Source organism: Protopterus annectens, chromosome 15.part0 (assembly GCF_019279795.1).
Source record: "Protopterus annectens isolate FY-2018-M chromosome 15.part0, PAN1.0, whole genome shotgun sequence".
In the NCBI taxonomy this organism is placed as follows: domain Eukaryota; kingdom Metazoa; phylum Chordata; order Ceratodontiformes; family Protopteridae; genus Protopterus; species Protopterus annectens.
In genome coordinates, this window is record NC_056749.1 from 600,381,280 (window position 1) to 600,403,759 (window position 22,480).

The 22,480-nt window shown below is 40.0% G+C and overlaps 1 protein-coding gene across 2 annotated transcripts in view; it reads right to left on the minus strand.

Annotated features, from left to right (window-relative positions):
* Window positions 1-22,480, minus strand: part of LOC122789943 (arf-GAP with Rho-GAP domain, ANK repeat and PH domain-containing protein 1-like) — a 1,460,469-nt gene that overhangs the window by 721,844 nt on the left and 716,145 nt on the right. For both annotated transcript variants that reach the window (XM_044057421.1, XM_044057422.1), the window contains one exon: window positions 21,041-21,126. In XM_044057421.1, the coding sequence (XP_043913356.1) occupies window positions 21,041-21,126 (86 nt within the window). The remainder of the gene's footprint in view (window positions 1-21,040; window positions 21,127-22,480) is intronic.

Genomic DNA, 22,480 nt, shown 5'->3' on the forward strand with positions numbered 1-22,480 from the left:
TCCTGGATGGCCTACGGGGCCTTGAGGAGGGAGGGTGTGATGTTGAAAGAGTCCTTCTGACAAAGGATGGTTTTGCAGGGTAGTTCCTATAATATCTAGGGAAGGGGGACACCAGCAGATGCTTAATGTCTTGAAGTGCTTTGCTTTTCTCTTGTAAGTTTTTGAAAAGTTCTGCTGAGTTTTTCCCAAATAAAAGGTTGTGGTCCAGAGGAGCATCCACGATTTTGGATTTGAAATCCTCTGGTAGAGGCTGTAAGCAAAGCCAGGAGTATCTACGTAAGGCAGATGCAGAGGCAGCTGCCCTGGCTGAAGCCTCTGCTGCATTATAGCTGCATCTGATAGAGTGTCTGGCTACTTGTGTAGCTAGAGACAGCTTTGATGAAATGTCAGCTTGGGTTGGACAGTCTGGGGTGGAGGACAGCAAGGTGAAAGCCTGGGAGACCAGGTCCAGGGGGTATTTAACTATGTGGGCTTGGTAGTTAATAGCCCTGAAGGCCAGGGTAGAAAAGGTGTATATCCTTTTACCCATTCTGTCCATGGTTTTTCTGATTTTATCTGTTGGCAAAAGTGAAGCAGAGAGTAATTGAGTAGACTGTCTGTCTGAAGACACAGCAATGACTGCTGGGTCAGCTGGGGGGAGGGTTGACCAGAAATTTGTGGTCATCAGGCACTTTGTAAAATCTATCTAGCCTTTTAGGGGCAGGAGGTTGAGAGTCAGGGTTTTTGGAAACAAAGTTAAAGGCATCCAGGAAAGCTGGAAGCACAGGAGGAATAGCTGAAGGGGATGGTAACTCAAGTTGCAGAAGTTCTAAATATCTTTTCTGGGTATCTGACATTAAGGCAGTATTCCACGTGAAGTAGTCCTTCATTTTTTGTGATAGTTTCCCCAAAGGTAATGTCCTCTGGTGGGGAGTCACCTTCCATAGAGCCTTCATCTGGGGAGTAATAATCCACAGGTGAAACAATCTGAGAGACATAGGAAACTGATTCCTCAGAAGAAGAGTAGGATTGTTCATGTTCTTCTTCTTCTACCTGATGGTAGTGGTTAAAGGTAGGGAGGAAGCAGAGGATGGCCTGGGGCTCAGCACAGGAATGTTGGAAGGTGCAGGGCCTAAGAGCCATCAAGGCCTGCATTAGTGAGTTGATACATGACTGCCAATCTGGAGCTACTTGAGGCATGGGGCTCAAGTGCTTAGTCTTTTGTTTTTTCTTTGTTGGTGTGGGCTTAGGGGTAGGCTTAGAGGCAGAGGCCTGGGCTGGCACAGGAGAAGTCTTGGTCAGCCAACCAAGTGTTTGTTCCTCTTTGACATCAGTTATGGGTGGGATCTAGCTTAACTCCACGGACATGCTTTCTGTGGCTGCCAAATTGGCCTTTTCCAGAGGAACCATCAAAGCTGATGGAGTAATCAGGTGTCCATCGGCCCCTATATCGGTAGACGGCGGGACATCCGATGGCAGAGTGGCATCAGAAGAAGGCCTTGAAACCTTGGCCTTCTTCCTTGGTTGTTCAGCTTGGGTTGCCAACTTCGGGATCTATCCTGAGTGAGGCATTTTAGTCTTTGATTTTCCAAATAAAAATTAAATGCCGCTAGTCGGCTGCAGAGGGTCTTTGGCATGAAAGACTGAAATGAAATGGGTCAGGTCTTATGGTCATGCTCCTTATCTAAGCAAAACACATACCAGTTGTGAGAGTCTCTGCGTGGTATCTGATGCCCGCAGTTACATTTGCTCTTTTTCTCAGACATCAGCTAAAGGGGAATCTGCAGCAACCAAACTCAAGTGTACGTAAGAGAAAAAATCCCCAATGGGGTACTTATCTTTAGAAGTCTTTGGTCATAGGGACAAAGCGGTCGAAGTAACGTCATCTGTGGCTGAAAAGTTCTAGGGTCTGTGCATACAGATGTCACATTTATAGTCCCTGGTTTATTGCCCTGTGTGTGACGTCCCATGCACTTACAGCAACCAGGCTTAAGCTTTTGTAAAGGAGCCGATGTCAGGTCGCCTGAGGCAGAAAATCCCACAGTATGAATACTGCAACATAGGAATAAAAGGACATCAAGAATTTCCTGATGAGGGCTGAAGTGCAGGTAGATCCTAGTATCACCAGCATGGAAGAGGAAAGTCTACTCATAACTGCTTTTCTTTCATGCTGTATAGTCAGCTAAAGGATCAGGAAAAGAATGAAAGCTGTAGTACTCCTAAAATAAGCAGAATAGTGTGTGTGTGTGTGTGTGTGTGTGTGTGTGTGTGTGTGTGTGTGTGTGTGTGTGTGTGTGTGTGTGGCAGGTGGGGTGGGGGAAAGAATCTCAGAGAATTACTGGAGCGCTTCTGTCAAGAAACTACAATAGCAATTATGAGAAACACATTAGGCCCTGAAAATACTTCTGTTGTTCTGAAGATACTTCTTGTTCTGTGGTGTGCTGGCAAAAGTACAGCGAGATCTAAGAGAAGAAAACTGAAAGAAGTTGTCTCACCTCTTGTTCAGGGAAGTTTCTGGAACACACACACACACACACACACACACACACACACACACACACACACACACACACACACACACACACACACACAAAAATGGGAAAAAACATAGGAAAGAAATGTATTATTGGTGGGATAACAAGAGGAAAAATAGAAAAAGTGGAAAGTGCCTGGGGATGTTTATACTAGGTTACCTAAAAGTAATCAAGCAATGAGAAAAATCTCTTAGGAAGAGGTAGAGAATACCAGGGTATATATGAAAAGATATAACCAGCAGTAATAGTGAAGCAATTATATTTTTGCAGGCAGCCGATGATACTCCATCTGTAGTAGAACAAACTTTTTTTTCTGCAGGCAAATAAGTAGAAAAGAAGGCAACAAAGACAGCACAAGGTCTGCAACAGACATCAGAGGAAGAGACATTAAAAGAATGAAATATACTGTATTTGGAGGATATGATACAAATTCTTTAATTCTAAGGAAGCAACTAAGTCAGTCTTTCAGAAATAGTGATGTGTAAGAAAAAGGCACAGTTTATAGATAAAGACAGAGACAAAGTGAAGAAGAAAAAAATACAGTGACAGAGCTTAATGGCTGCTTTGAACAATTTGCTTGAGGAACTTGTATGACTAACCACTAGATAAGGAATTTTGTAATGCATGAGGCAGACATAAGAAAAATAATGTAGGACATTTGATGAATTAACCTATAGGTTAACAAAACTACAAAGTATATCTGGTTAGGTAGGCAAAAAGGCCAAAAAGTTAAACTGTCTTAGCACATAATGAAAAATGCTGAATTCGTATGTTCTCCTGCATTTTTAGTGTACTATAATTCAAAAATTTATGTTCAAGTATTTCTACTTTGGTAAGGCTTAGTATTCCCTTCACCATACAAGAGTATTTTGCGCTGTAACATGTGCTCCATCAAGAATAATTCATGCATATCATACCTTTCAACCTGGAATCATAAAAAATCTGGACCAAGGCCCATGAAAAATAGGTACAAATCTGTATGCTGATTAACATAAAATTTGCATATATAATTACGTAACCCCACCAACTCCAACAGAATTGTAGGATGCCAGGTTTTAAATGCAAACTGAAGAACAAACCAAAATTATTAAATACAAAATAAATAGAAGAACAATAGTGTTGCAAATTAAAGCCAGCTGCAATTAAATAGAGCAAAAACAAGAAACAGTGTGCAACCCTTTAGCCAAAAATTGTAATCCAATCCAGAGCACCTTCTAGTTGGCACATCGTAGGAGGGAGAATAATAGAAAAGGATAACAACAACAAGAATCTGGGATGGCAGTGTGCGTATTTAGGGAAAAATCCTCCTAATAATGCATGTATATTAGAATAATCAGCTATGGATAAAAGTAATATATTAGCAGCTGATACTTCTAAAGCTGCAATCTATGACAGTGCTATAGCAACTGTATACTTAAAATGCAGCAATCATTAAAACAAATGAGTTGTGGTCTTTACATAACATATCAAGAACTACCCTTTGACATGATTCCATCTTTACAATGGTAATTTTTTGACATAATTCCAGCTTTACAGTGGTGATTTTACAATACATAAAATGTCCTGTTTTGGAAAGAATCTATCTGTTCTCACACTCTATTCAAAAAGCGCTGCCAAACAATATCTGATCTGACCATTTATTTTAAGTCTGGAATAGCAATGCATTCCCTGCTGATGTAATTTAATTCACATCTAATGAACGTAAAACAGAGATGACAGCTATTTAAAAAGCTGTTTTATATAGCAGACAAGTTCAAAATTACTTTTGTGAAAATTCACTATCCTGCAAAGCAAACTAAAGGGATCGTGAAACGTCTTCAAAAAAACAGGGACCTTCTTGTAACATATCCAGTAATGCAGTGTGTGGGAACCAAAAGAAACAAAATCTGTCCCACGGCCAGTAAAAGTACATCCTTCAAAGCTGCAGTCTGCTTTAGAACTGCACAGAGCAAAAAACCTAAAGCAAAATGGCTCCAAGCCAGATGTCCTGACAGACGTATGATGCATGTCTAAGTCAAGAAAGCAATGCAATTAGCAAATGTACATTCTACACATGTAGGCATATAGTAGAGTTTCACGTGACAATGTGTGCAGACTTGTAATCTTTTCTTGGATATATAAAAAGCCTGCTACTATTGATACATCTTTTAAGTCAACAGGAAAAAATGCCCAACAAATTTTACATTGTGCCTACAACTTCCCAGCACTGCATCCACTGGGTAAATCTGTTGTGGGGTTACAGCCAGCAATGTAATCTCCCACCCCTGTGGTGTGTGCATGCTAACTATACATTCCACCTTAAAAATAACAATGCACAGACTTAATTTTGTTTTGTCAACTAACACTACAATTACAGAAATTTACTTGCGTGAACAAACCACATTAATCTAGCTGCTGCATTCACAATACCAACCAGTGGCATCACTTTTTTTACTGCTGTGATGTGTACTAAGATAAAAAAAAAAAATGTGCAAATGGCAAGAACTCCTTTGTCATGTTTTTCACATCTAGTAACAGTAAAATGCTTTATTTTGCAGTTACACTAATACTGGAAATACTACTTTCTGTTAGAAAAGAAATAAATAACAACCAGCAAAAGCTAAACAAATAATTACAAGCGGCACTATGCAAGAAAATAACTTTTCAAGACAGTTATAATTAAATCTGAAGATTCTGTGAAAATCTAGACAGTGGGCTACTGAGCTTGCTAATACTAACTGATAAAGACACACAACTTTGTATTATCATATGTTTTGTCTCAGTTAGTAATGAGATTCCCAGTATTTCTTTCTAAACACAGACTGGCCCTAAAAATCAAGGGTTTGATCTTAGAAGTATCAAAGAACGAAAAACTAAGGGACAAGATATTACAAAAATATTCAGCAACACCACCATCCTCCTTGTTTTTGTTCTTTTCTCAGCAAACTAGGATGTGGTGACAAGCAAGTTGTTCTGCACCGAAGAAAGTGTCAGGTCTGTATGCCACGAATCTTTGATCAAAGCATTTAATAATGAAAGGAGTGATTATGAATCCCTCAACCCTTGCCCAAAAGTCACCTGAGGGACAACTAACAATTACTACGCTGTAATAAAGGACATCTTATATCACCAACTAGCAGAAAAAAGATAACTCTGAGTGTGATGTAACACACTAAACTGAACAATACATCGTCATAAAACCACACTCGGGAGGATGACTGCTTCATGTCAGATTCTGTGGTTTTAAGTTTTGAATAATATACAATAGGAAGATTTTATTGTTAAACTTAGCAGCTTAATGTTTATCTTTTAAGAATTAATTTGTAAAATGTCTATATTCACTTGAGCAATCTAGTAGTGAACATTTATAGTAACAATAAAATAGTGTTTGAGTAGGAACTGAGCCTGCAGTCACTGGTTTGTTAGACTCATTTGTGTGTGTGTGTGTGTGTGTGTGTGTGTGTGTGTGTGTGTGTGTGTGTGTGTGTGTGTGTGTGTATGCATGTGCACTTAATATAGCACTTTCTTGTGAAACTGTTTATGCCCCTCTGAAGTGTTCTTTTGTTTCTAGTTTCCCGGCTACTGATGCTGCTCGCGACAGCCTGTGTGTGATGTTGCAGCTGTTAAGTCACAGAGACAAACAAAGCAGGCAGGTTGCCATATCAGCAAACATGCAACAGTCTAGCACAGAAGATACTGTACTCAACCGCCCACAGGTGACAGTACTGCACTGACAATCTGCATCTGGCATGTCTCTTCAGCAATAAATCAAGTGACCATGAACTCAGAGCTGAACATATTCTCATGTAGAAGAATGGAGTGTACGTTTTGATAAACAGGCAGTTCAGAGCAAGAGGATGAGCATGTTCTTGGCTTGATAAAGAATGATTAACTGAAATCAAGAAACTCTATCAAATAGTTGTTGTTTGTCTTTCGGCTTTTTCAGGTTAGGGATCGCCACAGCGGAACTCCGGTCTGCTAATGACTGGCAGTAGATTTTCACGAATGCCGAGGTGTCAGATCAACGTTCAACCTTCAACGAAGGCAAGCCCATTTTAAGCATGTCTTTTGAATGCCCACCCAACCACGGGGAAGACATGCAGACTGCACACAGAAGGCAGTCCCTGCACTCCAGCTGAGAATCGAATGGGAGAACCTTTTGCTGTGAGGTAACAATGCTACCACTGCACCACCACGGATAAGCTCTATCAAATAGTACATGGGGAAATAAACTACAACTCACTTTAGCTTTAACCGTGGCTATGATAATAACAAACGTGAGCAGTGACTATACAGGACCAGAAAACTGATGTAATAAATTACACATTTAAAGATAATAATGACATGTTAAAAGTGCACCAGAGACTATGACTTTTTCAGGTTGCTTTTTTAAGTGAATCTTACAGATTATTTTATATTTGTAAAATGTTAGCGACTATGAATGTATGTTACAAAAGACCTTAGTAATATCAGGAAAAAAATATAGTATAGTAGAATAGTTGTGCAAATTCTTACCATAACCATAGGTGTCCTTCTCTTCCATGTTGCAGTATTCTCACTGTGGGATCCTTCGCCTCTGGCAACTCGAACGTCTGGCTCCTATGCAAAAGCTTAAGTCTGGTTGCTGCTAGTGCGTGGGACGTCACAAGCAGGGCCATAAACCATGGGCTTTAAATGTGATGTCTGCATGCAGAGACCTCAGAGCTGACTGCCCAGTCAGACAACAGCCAGAGAACAGGAATGATGCCATCCAGAAAGGGTAAATGTGATGGAGGGAGGGCAGGAATACTGCAACATGGAAGAGAAGGACATTATGGTTATGGTAAGATTTTACACAACTAATCTATGTCCTTCTATTTTCATGTTGCAGTATTCTTACTGTGGTAGAGTACCACAGCTGAAAAAGAGGAAAGGGTGGAGGAAGAAGTAACAGTCTCCAGGAAACCATGGAGGATGGCTCAAACAAGTCCTGCTCTGGCTCTGGATATACTGTCCAATTTGTAATGTTTGGTAAAAGTGTGCACAGAGGACCATGTGGCTGCCTCTAATATAGTGGCTGTATCCAGGCCTTTGAGGAAGGCTCCTGAGGAGGCCACCGCTCTTGTAGAATTCACCTTAACATTGTAGGGTAAGTCTTTGCCATGGTAAGAGTAGCAGAGGAAATACTTTTTCATATCCAGAAAGATATAGTCTATTTGTATACAGCTTTCCCTAGGGCCCTGGGGTGGAAAGATATGAATTGATTATGATTGGACCTTCTAATGCTCTTGGTCTTGTCCAGGTAAAATCTTAACTGCCTGTGGACATCAAAGAAGTGGAGGACTCTCTCACTGTCATTTTGAGGTGAAGGGAAGAAGGTGGGTAAATGAATAGACTAGTTGATGGACAGCTCATTGACCACCTTGGGCATGAAGGAGGGATTGGTGTGGAAGATAGTGTAGGGTGGGAAAGCCATGACAGCTTGCAGCTCAGAGACTCTCTTAGCTGAAGTAAGGGCAACTAATAGGACAGTTCTCCAGGTACACATCTGCAGAGAGGCAGACATGCTGGTTCAAATGGGGCAATTGTGAGTCTTTCCAGTATGTACTTCAAATCCCAAGGTGGGGGGATAGGTTTCCTCGGTGGTCTAATGTGGAGAATCCCCTTCAGGAAAAGTTTGACCTCCAGTCTGGAAAGGAGGGGAGATTCCTTAGGTAAGCAGGCTGAGATGGCAGATAAGTGAACTTTCACCGAAGAGTATGAAAGATCTGATTTTAGGAGCTCACACACATAGGCTAGAACAAGGGGTACATCTGCTTGGAAGGGTTCTATAGTTGCCTTTGGAGACATGAAATTGAGAACCTTTTCCATTTGGAAACATAGGATCTCCTGGCAGTGGGTTTCCTGGCCTCTTGCAGGATGGCTAGCATGTCCTCTGAGTATAGGTGTCTGAAAGGGATCAGAAGTTTATCACCCACAGTGTTAGGCTGAGTGTTTCCAGGAGTGGGTGAATCACAGATCCCTTCTGTTGTGTGAGTAGGTCCACCTTGTGAGGCAACTTGTGGTGATTGCTCTTGGCTAGAGATAGAAGAAGGGGATCACCAGCAAGTTTTTGGCTTGTCCTTCTGGATTTTCAGTAGGACTTTCTGAATGAGTGGGAAGGCGTAAAGGAAAAATCCCTACCAAGAAATTGAAAATGCATCCACTCTCTAAGCTAGTGGGTAAGGTTCTCTGGACCAGAATATCTGTGGTTGTCTGTTCTGAGGGGAGGCAAACAGATCTGTGGTGTGCCCCACTGGTGGACAATGTCTCTGTGTAATATCCACTCATGATGTTGAGAGAAGGATCTGCTGAAGGCATCCATCTGATGGTTGTCTTGGGATGGAATGTAGACTACCTGCAGTGTGACATTGTACTGATTGGGAAGTCTGCAGAGTAAATAGGACCTGGTCCCTCCCTGTTTGTTGATGTACCACATCACAGTTGTGTTGTCTGTGAAGATTTGTAGAGGGCCTGCCTGAGTTAGAGGAAGGAAGGCCTGTAGTGCTACAAGGAGAGCAGTCATTTCCCTTATGTTGATATGTATTTTTCTGGAGGAAAGGCTCCCATTAAGCCTGTACCTTAAGGTCATTCATAGTGGCACCCCATCCTAGATCCTAGGCATCTGTGTGCATGAATTGGACTGGTTTGGTGAGTTGCAGAGGTAGGCCTGGATTCTGGTTTATTTGTTGGACCCACCACCTCAACTCTGTCTTTAGGCAGGGTAGGAAGGGCACCTAAAATTCCAGGGGATGATTGTGACCAGACATTTTTCAAGTACCACTGGAACTTCCTCATGTGCAGCCTGGCTAGGGGTAACATGGGAAGCATAGCTGCCATGAGGCCTAGAAGATGGAGGAACTGCCTGGCAGAAATGTGGCTGACCAGAAGCAGCTCTTGGAAAAAGTTGGCTAGGGAGTAGACTTTGTCCTGGGGAAGGAAGGCCTTCATCAGGTCTGTTCTTATCCTGCAGCCCTAGAAGGTTTGGTCTTGAGTTGGAGTGAGGGAGGACTTCATCAGGTTGAGGGTGAACCCCAGGCTCTGAAGCAGGGACATAGTGAATTTTAAATGGGTCCTGAGAGTATTTTCCTCTTCTGCTAGAATGAGGATGTCATCCAGGTAAGGATAAATTTGTATGCCTTTTGTTCAACAGTAGGGTACTGCTGGGGCAAGACACTTTCTGAAGACCCTTGGTGCAGTAGATAAACCAAAGGGCAAGGCAGTAAACTGAAAGTATGAGTAGAGTACAGCAAAGTGTAAATACCTTCTGTAATTTGGGTGAATGGGAATGTGGAGGTATGCTTCCTTCAGGTCCAAGGTGGCCATGAATCCCTTGGGTGGCAGTAGTGGAAATAGGGTTTGGAAGGATAACATTCTGAAATAAGGGACCTGCAGGAAAGGGTTTAACCATGACAAGTCCAGAATGAGCCTCCAAGGGCCATCTTTTTTGATACTAGGAAAAGTCTGGACTAGAACCCCCGGCCTTCTTGCCCTGAGGGTACCCTTTCTATAGTACCTAGTGATAGTAGATCTTGGATAGTCTGAGAGATTAGGTGTAGTTGTTTTTTTTGGAGGGAGGGGTATGCCTTGTGGGTGGTGATTTTCCTGCCAGGTCATAAAGTACCCTTTTTCCACTACTAATTCCCAGAAATCGGAGGTGATCTCTTTCCAAAAGGGTAGACAGTGAGAGAGGGGTAGGTGGCTGAGGGAGTCACACACTGTTGTTTCTGTCTAGAAAGGACTGCCTGGGGGTGGTTTGAGAAGAGGCTGTCCTAGGGTGGTAGCCTTTCCAGATCCTTTACTGTGCCTCGAAGAAAAGGAGGAGGAAGATGGGGCAGGAGCCCTCCTAAAAAAAAGTGAGCTTGGCTGGGTAGTTTATTTATTTATTTATTTTATTTTATTTATTTACATTTGTTGACCGGGAGTGTCCGACTGGGCATAGGTCCATTTTCAGCGGAGGCCCGGGGAGAAAAGCTCCACAGTTAAAATATACAGACAGTAGTTACATTGGATTTACATAGCAATTAACAATTTGATCAACATAGCAATTAAAAATTACAAACATAGTTACAGATTAAAAACATAGTACATCAGTAGGCAACTAGAATCTTTATCATCTGAGAAGTAGATAACAGTCATTAACAATTGTTACAATAAGAAGTTTCTGCTGTATAATAAGTAGTTAGGCTTATGAGCATCTGAGCTTGCTATAATCAAGGTAGTTAGTGGTTGGAAAGAAAGGTAGTGGGTGGATGGGATGGGTGATATTACAGGAGGAGTTCCAAGGGCATAGCCAGCATGCTTTAAGGTGCACTTTTAGTAAAGTTTTGAAGTGTGTGCATGATGGTATGGAGGTAATAGTGGGTGGGAGGGAGTTCCATAATTTGGCTATGGTGCAAGAGAATAGTGCTTCTCCAGCAGAGTTATTGGCTTTAGTGACCTGTAAGTGATTTTTGTTGCTGGATCTTAGTGGTCTGGTGGTGCGATAGGGTTGGAGTAAATTCTGGAGGGATGGGACTTTTAGTGGATGGTTTACTAGTTTGTGGGCGAGTGCGAGTTGATACCATTGAAGGAGGTGAGGGAGTTCAAGCCAGCCCAGTTCAGCAAGGGAGACACAGTGGTGACTACGGTAGGATGCCCCTGTGGAGAATTTGGCGATTTTTGTTGTAGCAGGTCTCTAGCTTGTTTAGATCACATTGCCTTAGGTTGGTATAGATTGGAGAGGCATAAAGTAGAGTGGAGATAAGGTGGGAATTTGCTACTGAAATCTTTGCTGCTTTGGTGAGAAGTTGCTTATTTCTGTATAATGCTCCTAGTTTTTTCTGGATTTTTTTATGGTCATGGATATGTGAATGACAAATTTTAGTTTATTGTCTATTTCAACTCCTAGCAATTTGGTGTGTTCCATTGTGTGTATAGTGGTGTCTTTTGCTGTGATGTTAAAGTGAGAGTTGTTTTGAGTATGCTTGATGGGTTGGAAGATGAGTAGTTTAGTTTTGTTTGGGTTGAGTATTAACTGGGCATCGGATAACCAAGGTTCAACAGAGGAAAAGGCTTCCTGTGTGACTTTTTGCAGTTTGGGTAGGGAATGGGTTGAACAGATGATGGTTGGGTCATCTGCGTATTGTATGAGTGTGCCATGTTTGGTGGCAGAGGCTAGATTATTGGTGAAAATAGAGAAGAGTAGGGGTCCAAGGATGGATCCTTGGGGAACCCCTATAGAGACAGGTAGTTGGGGAGATATGTCATTCTACCATACAACGGATTGTTGGCGGTCAGACAGGTAACTCTGAAACCAATTGGTGACTGACTGAGAGAAGGATAGGTTATTGAGTACAGAGGTGAGTTGTTTGGGTAGTTTCTATAAAACTTTGGAACAGGTGAAACCAATAAATGTTTGAGGTCCTGGAGTTCTTTACTTTTTCTCTGGAGGCTTTTGAACAGTTCATCAGATTGTTTGCCAAACAGTAATTTATTGTCTAGGGGTGCATCCAAGATTTTGTTTTTAAAGTCATCAGGAATTGCTGTAGTCTGAGCCAGGAATATCTGTGCAGTACATAGACTGAAACCTCAGCAGCATCATGGCTGCACTTTATAGAGTGTCTGGCAACCTGTGCTGCTAATGAGAGCTTAGATGATACCTGTGTTTTGTTTGGTGCTTCAGGCAGGGAAGAAAGTAATGAAGTTGACTGGGAAACCAAGTCTGGGGTGTATTTGACCATGTGGGTCTGATAACTGATTGCCCTGATGGCTGGAGTGAAGATGTGTAAATCTTTTTTCCAGTCTGTCCATGACCTTACTGTCCTTGTTGGATGGCAGAAGGGAGGAAGAGGGAATTTGTCTAGATTGTTTATCTGGAGCCACTGCAATGACAGCAGGGTCTGACATAGGTGGCTTGATGAGGTACTTGTGGTCATCAGGTACTTTATAAAACCTGTCAGGTCTCTTGGGTGCTGGAGACTGTGATTCAGGGGTCTTGGAGGCTGAGGCAAATACATCCACATAAACTGGAATCACAGGGGGGATAGCAGAGGAAGAGGGTGACTCCATCTGAAGCAACACAAAGTACCTCTTTTGTACCTCAGTCATCTGACTGGCATCCCATTTGAAATACTCTCTCATTTTGGAGACAGTGTCTCCAAAAGAAATATCTTCAGGTGTGGAGTCTCCTTCCAGAGAGTCCTCATCTGGGGACTAGTAATCCAGGGGGGAAGCTAGCTGGGATGTATACATCAAAGACTCATCTGAAGAGGAAGAAGAGGAATTTTCCTGCTGAGTAAGAGTAGGGGGAATGGATGAAGCTGAAGCAGGCCTGGGGCTGACAGCAGGCAAGGTAGGTGAAAGTGAAGCTGTAGGCCTAAGGGCCATAAAGGCCTGTACCAAAAACTGGGAAAAGTTATGCCAGTCTGGTTGCTCTTCAGCTCGAGTAGTTAGCTGCTTGTTTTGTTGTTTCCTCTTAAGAGGAGTAGTCTTAGTGGTAGTTAGAGAAGGAGCAGGCATAGAATCAGTCATCTGTCCTGTGGTAGGAGAGTCCTGTTTTGGCTGTGTGGGTTGGCTGTACAGTGAAGCCCGGTTCCCCCTCGACATCAGCCAAAGCAGATGTCGGAGTAACCTCTGAGGATGTGCCAATTGGAGATTCCTGGTCGGCTTCCACAAAGGTACCCACCAAAGCCAGTTCTTCCCGACATCCCTCAGCCCCTAGACCGGTAGCTGGTGGGACGTCCAATGTCAGAGTGGCAGATACAGTAGGCCTTGCAACCTTGGTCTTCTTTTTAGGCAGCTTCACCTCAATGGTTGACTCTGGTTCCATGCCTAATGTTAATTGCTTTAGTCACTGGTTTTCCATAAAAAGTTTTAGGGCTGTCAGACAACTGAGAAGGGTTTTGGGAATGAACAATTGGCAAATAGTACAGGTCATATGGTCGTGGGATTGGCCTAAGCAAAACAAGCATAGCTCATGTGAATCCTTGTGTGGAATCTGACAACTGCACTTACATTTTTCCTTTCTAGCTGACATCGGCTAATTAAAAGGGAGCAACAGCAGCCTAAGCCTAAGGAAGAAATTGAAAAATTCCCCAATGGGGTACTTATCTTTAGACATCTTCTGAAGTATGGAGCGAAGCGAGCAAGCTGACGTTTGACTGCAGCAGTGAAGTTCTGAGGTCTGTGCCTGCAGATGTCACATTTAAGGCCCATGGTTTATGGCCCTGTGTTTGATGTCCCACGCACCTGACAGCAACCAGGCTTAAGCTTTTACATAGGAGCTGGACGTTTGGGTTGCCTGAGGCGGAGGATCCCACAGTGAGAATACTGCAACACGAGAATAGAAGGACATCTTTGTATCTGTTATCACTAACATGCTAGGTTATACATTTAGGAGGACAGACGTCAGGAAAAGAGAGATTATATCACCATTCTATATAACCTTATTCATACAAAGGGTTGAGTGCAGTTCTGTTACCGACTTAGAAAGAGATCAAGTTAGTTCAGAAGGAACAAAGAAAAGTTACTGGGGTAAAAAGGTAAGTAAAAAGCAAGGGGTCTAAGGAAATATTAATGCAGGAGTTAGGTCTGTTCTCAGATGAGGAGAACCATAAGAGGTGAGATATGATGGCTGTGTACAATGCATTTAAGTGAGAGTTGGATGAGATACAAGTTAAGCAGAAAGAAAAAGGAGGTAGAAGGGGTCACATTAGAAAGTACTTCACAGAAGGACTAAAGGATAACATTACCATATTATGGGCATATGTGGTAAGCTGTAGCAACACAGCATCACTTGTGAAGGACTGTCATGAGTGGTTGTCTAAAAAAAAGAGAACACAAGGGACAATTGAAAGATGTTAGCTATGCTACAATAAATGATAAATCTAGTTGTGGACCAGTAGCATTTACTTATTTTTTTCCTTTTACCTGTTAAGGTAGGAAATTGAGCCACTGCCACGAAAATAAATTTTCTCATCCTCTGCACCTCTGTCCTTCCCAATTCCTAGCTACTCTGGGTCTGGACTTTGGATTCTTGGGAGTGGCAGACTAGGTGTGCACTGGCACTGCGCAAGATAGTAGTCAAAGAAAATTAAGAAATCCCCTATTTCTGCCCAATAAGGTCAATGAATCAACATAAGAAATTTAATATGTAGACTAAGCTGAGGAAAACACTCATCCAAATTCCACCTGGCTGGCAGTCTGCCTCATGAAGCTGACATCATCACACACCCTGCTAGTGATGACATTGGCAACAACTACAGAAGGGGGGAAATTTGAAAAAAAAAACAGGAATGAAGGGGCCAAATGGGAATTAGTGGCACCCCATTATTTTGGCCTCAAAACCAGTAAACACCAAAGAATTCTGTAAGGTTTAGAGGTATGATGCATATCCAGAATAAAACTGTATCCCTACAGTATGCCTTCTTCTCCATTTTGACGTCTTCTTTTCAGGGCCAGCCAATTTCCCTCCAACAATCTAGGGTTCCTGCCCTTCTGTTCCTCGATATATCCAGGCAGTAAAATCTCAGCTCTTCCATTGTCTCATTTGTACCCATCCCTTGGCAGCTTTTCCTTTGCACCCTCTCAAGCAGTTCAGTGTCTGTTTCACAGTACATTCTGCAGAACTGTCTGCTTTAGCCAAAGTGTGGCCTTACAGTGTGGCCTGGACAATGGTGCCTGCATCTTTTGTCCTCATGTTTCTTTTCCTTTGAATGCCTTAGAGCATCCTGTTTGCTTTAATGGCTGCATTCTTCCACTGGGGCTGGTGGCACACAGCTGCTCTTACAATCATTCACAAATCTGAGTCCAGTGTTTTGAAATGCTGTTTTATTATTTCAAAGTTGCAGATGAAAGGAGGGAGGCAAGCACCTGATGTTTCTAAAGAAATAGTGATTTTTCTTTTCTCAGAGTAATGGTAACCTCAGATGTGATTATAGCAAAAAGTGCAATGTGTGTGTGTGTGTGTGTGTGTGTGTGTGTGTGTGTGTGTGTGTGCATACTCACTTATGTGGTGAAGGGCAGTTTTCATTTACTGTAAAATGTTTGCACTTTGTCATCAGGCCCTTATCTCTATTGGCTGACCCATTTGTAGATTTTTGTGTCATTTACAGATGCATATATTCCATGCGAGTCTTCTGTAAGGCCATACACAAAGACATTAGAAAGCACCAGAGCCTGTACTGAATCCTGTGATAACTGCCTCTTTTCTTTAGAGTTTTCAGGGATACAGTTTGCTATGCCCTTTTCTTCCTTTCTGTCATTTTATCTAGAACACCTTGACATGATCTGTGCAAATAATTATGTACATCAATAAGTATGCCAGACACCATGCTAATGTCTAGGAAAACTAAATTCATATCCTTCTCTTATGTACTGTTTTGGTCATCCAGCCAAATCTATTATGTTTATCTGACATAATTTGTTTACTTTATTAGGTCACATTTACTACTTTAATATTAAAATATTATCAGTTTTTCTAAAATACAGTTGATTGATATGTAATGTATTGTATTGTATCTCTAAATAGGTATTTCTACAAGGTTACACTCTGTGATGCCCGTGCACTGGCTCAGTAATCAAGGAGCCTCAATCTTCATCACTAGCACCAGTGGCGGGCATGCACATTGGGAAGGATAACAAGTACACACACAGTAAAGTACAATTTCCCTTAAGAGCACACAGTGATCACAGTCAGTCCAGGGCTGGTTTCTCCCTCTATCTCTCCAGATCCCCAATAAGAATCCCCACTGGCACAGCTATAGGGTACAGGTCTCAGCCTAGTGATCAAACCTCCAGCACCATCTCTGTCCAACTAGTGCTTCATGTCCCTGCCCAAGCAGCTGACACACACACACTTTGAGATAGGAGTTATATACAAAACACACAGACACTCCTGGGGAAGGCTGGCACAAGTTCTCCAGCTATGCCCCCTTCTCTGCCCAAGCTATAAGGTAGAAATCACTGCCATCAAACACTGATATCAGCTACTAATAAGGCCCTTACCAAAGGGTGTCCAGTTTTACTGTACAATATATTATTATCCTATTAGTAAGTGTGACGAACACCAAGGCTTATTGGATCGGCTTGGACAGTATCAATATATACATGCAATGTACTCTAGAGCTTACATTATCTCTACACAAAACAGCCACAGTTGAAAGGTTTAAAAACATTTAATAATAAATAATAAAAACACAAGACAAATCTCCTCAATTCAACACAGTGCTAGTCAAGAGTTCAGACATCACAGGAAAATGCTTAAAATAATAGTAGAATAGTCTGACATAAATATATAAAATAACTAGTCTAATCTTACTATTTTCTATCTATTTCTAAGAAAAATTATGTTCTAAATAACTTACAGAGCAAAGGCAGAGTACTGGTGATGTTGTCACTTCTGAAGACAAATACAAAATGCTCTAATTTACTCTCTCTGAGAAAGTCTTAAATTGATAATACATCACTGCTGACTCATTTTAGATTACATCATTCTTGACACTTCTCTGGTTTAATTTCCCAGGCTAACAGAAACTCAGAGTTTAACATATATTTTTGTAATGTGCACCTGCAGGAAGCCACAGCAATAAAAAACATTATACATGTAAAATCTAGCAATTAATTCGGGTCTCAAAACAATAGAAAGAATTTGCTAGTCCAGACATCACATCTCTGAGTTTGGAGATCATAGTCATACAATGCTTGACTTATCAGCTTTCTTCCAGCAGAGTGCACTGTGGTTACATTTTTGAAGCTCAGTACAGCATATAGTTTAATCATAACATATAGTTCTCTTTTATATTTGTAAAACTAGCCTGTGGATTATATTAATATTTACAAATCGCATCAAATTATTTGCAGGATTCTATCTGGCTGGCCTGGCAGCCTACCAGTTTTTCCACACACTCCACAGATTAGCTCTAACTGGACTCTAGTGTATCTCCTCTAGAGCCAAAAAAGTCCTTCCCCTTCTATTTTCTTCAGTGATTAGATTCATTGTGGAATATAATGTCCCCTTTGGGATGTATTTTACAAGATATATTAGGCAGTTGCCAAGACCCCAATGGTTTCTAAAAAAAAGATCACTGGCCTAAAAGACTTGAGTTACCATCAGAGGGTGGAGGTTCTATCATTTTATTCAGAGCCCTATAAACTCCTTAGGTGTGATTTGTGCTTTGCTTTTCATGCCATTTAGGATCCAGCAGTACAAGACCTGTTATACCTCCGCAAATTAGTCTTGTGAACACTAGGACCAGAGATCTGAATCCCCCCCAAGCAAATAAACAAATCATGATGGACAGCTAGATTCATCTTGCAATGATTACCCCCTTCTGTGGAACAAACTTTCACTCCCGATCAAACAATATAACACACTATAGTAAGGCAACTGGATGGGTATTCACAAATTCACCCCCGCCATGACTGGTCTGTCTCTCCTTGAAAAAGCAGAGTAAGTCCTGGTGGGGGGAAGTTGAAAGGCATAAATGGTGACATGGCCCATTTACCTAGTATTTTGTATGCTTCTGTGATCCAGAATGAGTAGATGTTCCTATGTATGTACAGCATTTTCTTTTGACCTTCTGATAAGATGAATGAATCTTCATGATTTAAAAAAATAATAACCTTCTAGCTATAAAACTATAAAGTGAATTCACCATAAAGATTGTGTTGTCAGGTTGCTCGGTACTGTATTAGCTGATCGTCATTAGTTTTGATCATGTTACAGCCTTATACAATTACTTTTATTTTAAGAATTATCATGTACCTTTGCTGGCTATATTCAATGATTTAAAAAAAAACTTATGATACTTTATTATGGTCTTATATGTGGCAAATAATGAAAACATGTATTTCCTCAGTTTTTTACGGGTGTGAAAGGCAAAATATACTAGTTTACATGCTCTTATATGGTTATATGGATCAATAATACAATACAATTAGACAGAGTACGCTGCAATTTTATGAGTAGTGCACTAGAAGCATTTGCATTCCCTGATACAATAATGTTAATTAGAAGAATATTTGAAGGATCAGAGGCAAAACATAAAGTGGGAGGGTTCCTCTCTGATAAGTTATGTTTGAACAGAGGAACCAGACAGAGCTGTCCCCCCCACTCATACTTTGTTATTTCCTTTATATTTAGAACCATTGGCAAAGAAAATAAGGGACTCAGAAATACAAAGATATAGTTGGTATGGTCAAGAAAAATTGGATTTATTTGCAGAGGATATTATTTTGTAGTTAATAAATTCAGAAAAGGACATATCAGTGTTGTGTAACATTTTGAGACAGTTTCAAGTTTTTACGGGATATGCGTCTACATTATATTTCCGAAAGTTTCAAACATCGGACATCATATGAGCGATGTTTGAAATTTCAAAAATATAATAAAAAAAAAAAAAAATGCTTCTCAATACATTTTAACTAAATGATTGCAGTGCAGGGTTATAACTTTTTAACTGTGTAATTTTGGTGTCATATTTCAGGATCGGTATTAGAGACTCTTCTGTCAAATAACTGTGTGCTATTGCACACTACAGTTTATAAACAGGTGCTAACACTACAAAGCATCTCAGCTAAGTTCTGCAAAGTGAATGATTTCAGATGAGGAGACTAACATGTCCATAGAAGAAATATATATGCAAACAATAATGCCCACCATCATTTTCCAGATGATTCAGTTGATGATATGCTTGTTGCACCATAAATAAATGCAGAAGGGTAATCAGTAGGTAATGATTCCCAATAAAAATAAAAATACATAAGCAGTGATGCTCCTGCCACCATCAGCAATCTTCACAAGTCAGTTTAGTTTATGGTATACCTGTTGCATCTATTTAATTGTGTTTCTGTGGTAATTTTATGTGTGCCTTCCTTCTATTTTAATATTCATTTCTATTCATGCAGTGTTTTACTTTTGTATAAAGTACCTTCAAATTTACCATTAAATCAATTAATGCTTGGCAGAGTTCTACTGTATCTACATGCGTGTGTGTGTGTGTGTGTGTGTGTGTGTGTGTGTGTGTGTGTGTGTGTGTGTGATTTTACTCCTAGTTCCTATGTTACAGTGGCTGCTTTCTGCTGCTACTATAGTTGTGTTTGCCTCATGTTATTCATTTCCTGTCTCCTCCTATATTGCATTGCTTTCTTTTTCTGGTATTTATGCTCTCACTGTCATCAGAATACTATGTTTTTTTTAACTTTTTGGATATATTTTACTGATAAGGCAATATACTTAAATTTGGGCTTTTAGTGCTTTTATTACTGTAAAGTGTGTTTAATTTGTGTTATTGTCCTGGTTCTTTTTTTTTTTATTTCTTTTCTTATTTTTATTATTTATTATGTAGATTTGCTAATGCATTTGAGATGAGGATGTGTATTTCTGATGTTTGATGTTTTTCCTCCTGTGTGACTGTTTTTCCCTGCTAAATGACTTTTTAAGAATATTACAGTCTATTGAATTTTGTGGTCTTTGAGAGAGTAGGAATCTGTGCATGAATGTGAAGTCCAGGTGACCTCACAAACATGCAGCAAATTTCATACACAGGGAGCAGGAAATATGACTGGACATTTTATATATATATATATATATATATATATATATATATATATATATATATATATATATATATATATATATATATACACACACAGTATAGAGATGTATATATTTACATATATATGCATACATACATGTATATATAGTAGGTGTTTTAAGTGTTGGCAGATCAACTGTAATAAAACAGTTGGTCAATATCTGCTGATATACTACACACACACACACACACACACACAGACATATATCAAGGACATGTTTACTAAAGAGATCCCTTATTTTGAAATTCACAAATGAAAACTTTGAGAGACACCTCAAAATTAAAAATATTTTAAAAATTTTAAAAATTACAAATTTTAATTTTTGTTTTCTTATTTTGGTTAATAATCTATCACAGTAATCAAGTAAGACATTTTAAATTGTGCTTGCAGGAATTTGCTTACTGTTATATTAATGGCTTATATGCCCATCCATCCAGAACCCCTTTTTCCCATTTTTGTACATGGGTTCAGGGTGTCTCATCAGCAATAACAAATCATCTACTGCCAATGTTCGCACAGCCTGGTAGCTAGCCATGATGTGGTTGTTCTTTCCTATACTTACACATGCATGTACCTTTACACCTGTGACTAATTTAGTGTGCCCTGTCCACCTACTGCATGTCTTTGGAATGTGAGAGGAAGCTGCAGCACCCAGAAAAAGCCCACATAAGCATACAGAGGACATGGAGACTCTGCATAGAAGGTACCCCAGATGAGAATTGAACCATAGAACCACTTGCTGTGAGGTGACAATGCTACCTGATGCACTACTGTTGACGTATAATGATTTTCATCTATTCTATTGTTTTTTTCTATTTGTATGCTGTTTTTCAAGACAGCAACAAATCAGTCCGAGTAAACAGCAAAACATGCAAAGCCTCTGTTTAAATGCATTCTGAAAAGCTGCAGATTATTTTGTGACTAAGTTGTAAATTTTAGAAAGGAATCCATACCTGGATAAGAGGTTCAGTCCAGATGGCTCTGTCCATTTTTAAACTGCGGACCTTAGAGATGGTGGCACCTAAAGCACGATGCTGACCTATGGGGAGGCATTTTAAAAAGACAGTTATTAGAAGAAGAATCACATAATTTTTAAAACATTTACTGGCATTCATTTAGCACTGACAAAATGTATTTTGCCAGATGAGGCTGGAGCCATACAATGGTACAATTTTAAACACAGCACAGAGATACAGAACAATGTTTGTGTACAAGTATTTTAGAATTTAGTAGATTCCAGCAACATCTCGTGTGTGCCATTCAGAACCAAAAATCATGTACCAATGTTACTATAATCACTATTAAAACATGTTATTGCCTAGCCTATTTCTGTAATCAGATTCCAGTGTCCAAGTGAAAATCTAATTTAAAACATGACTACAGTGTCATTCACAGAGCTTTATGAGAATGTTAACTGCTTCTACAGAAACACATGATTTATTTTATTTTCTAGAGCTTCGAAAATGATCAGATAAGGGTGTCACTGAGTTACCTTTGGAATGTCACTGCACTTACTTGTTTGGCAAAGGAAACTTTACTACCAGCTGTTAAATATTGAAGCACTGGAGATCTCTGTAGCTTGCAATTCTCACTAAAACATACACTTTTAAGAAAATGCCATCCTTTGCACACAATTTTAAGTGATACAAACACCTAAGGATATCTTTCAGAAACATAACGAAGTGTACTTAATTCCCTTAAAATAGGTTCAAGCCCTTGAATACCATTTCTGGTAAGATTTAAAATTACAAAAGGTGAATGATCTTTTGGAAACATTTGCAAATACTCAAAAACTCATCTTTTACCACAGAAATGCTTTAATGTAGCTTTGTATATTAAAACCATGCTTATAGCAAGAAAAGTGTCGATTTTGCAAATAGGAGCATGACATTGGTCGAAGGATTATGTTTCGACTAAAGGTATCATGAACACTCAAGCAGTGTGTCACACTTTTTCCACTGTTGTATGACTGAGTAGTTTAGATACACACACACACACACAGATACATATATATATATATATATATATATATATATATAATATATATATAAATACAGTAATATATATATAAATACAGTAATATATATATATATATATATATATATATATATATATATATATATATATACATACAGTAAACTCTCAGTTAACTAGCACCCATGGGGATTGGTAAATGCAGGATAACTGTAGTTTCTGGTTGCTTGAGAGTTGCTATTAAAAAAAGGCCTGACTAATACTGTACCCTATACTATTTGCTTGGTTTGACTTGTTCTCAGGTTGGGGAGAGGGAATTCATTCCTATATTCCTTTTCAAAGCTCTAAAACTGTAGAAACGTAAGGTATGTTTCTGCGTGGTGTACACAAAGTGCAACACATTGTATTTCTTCTATATT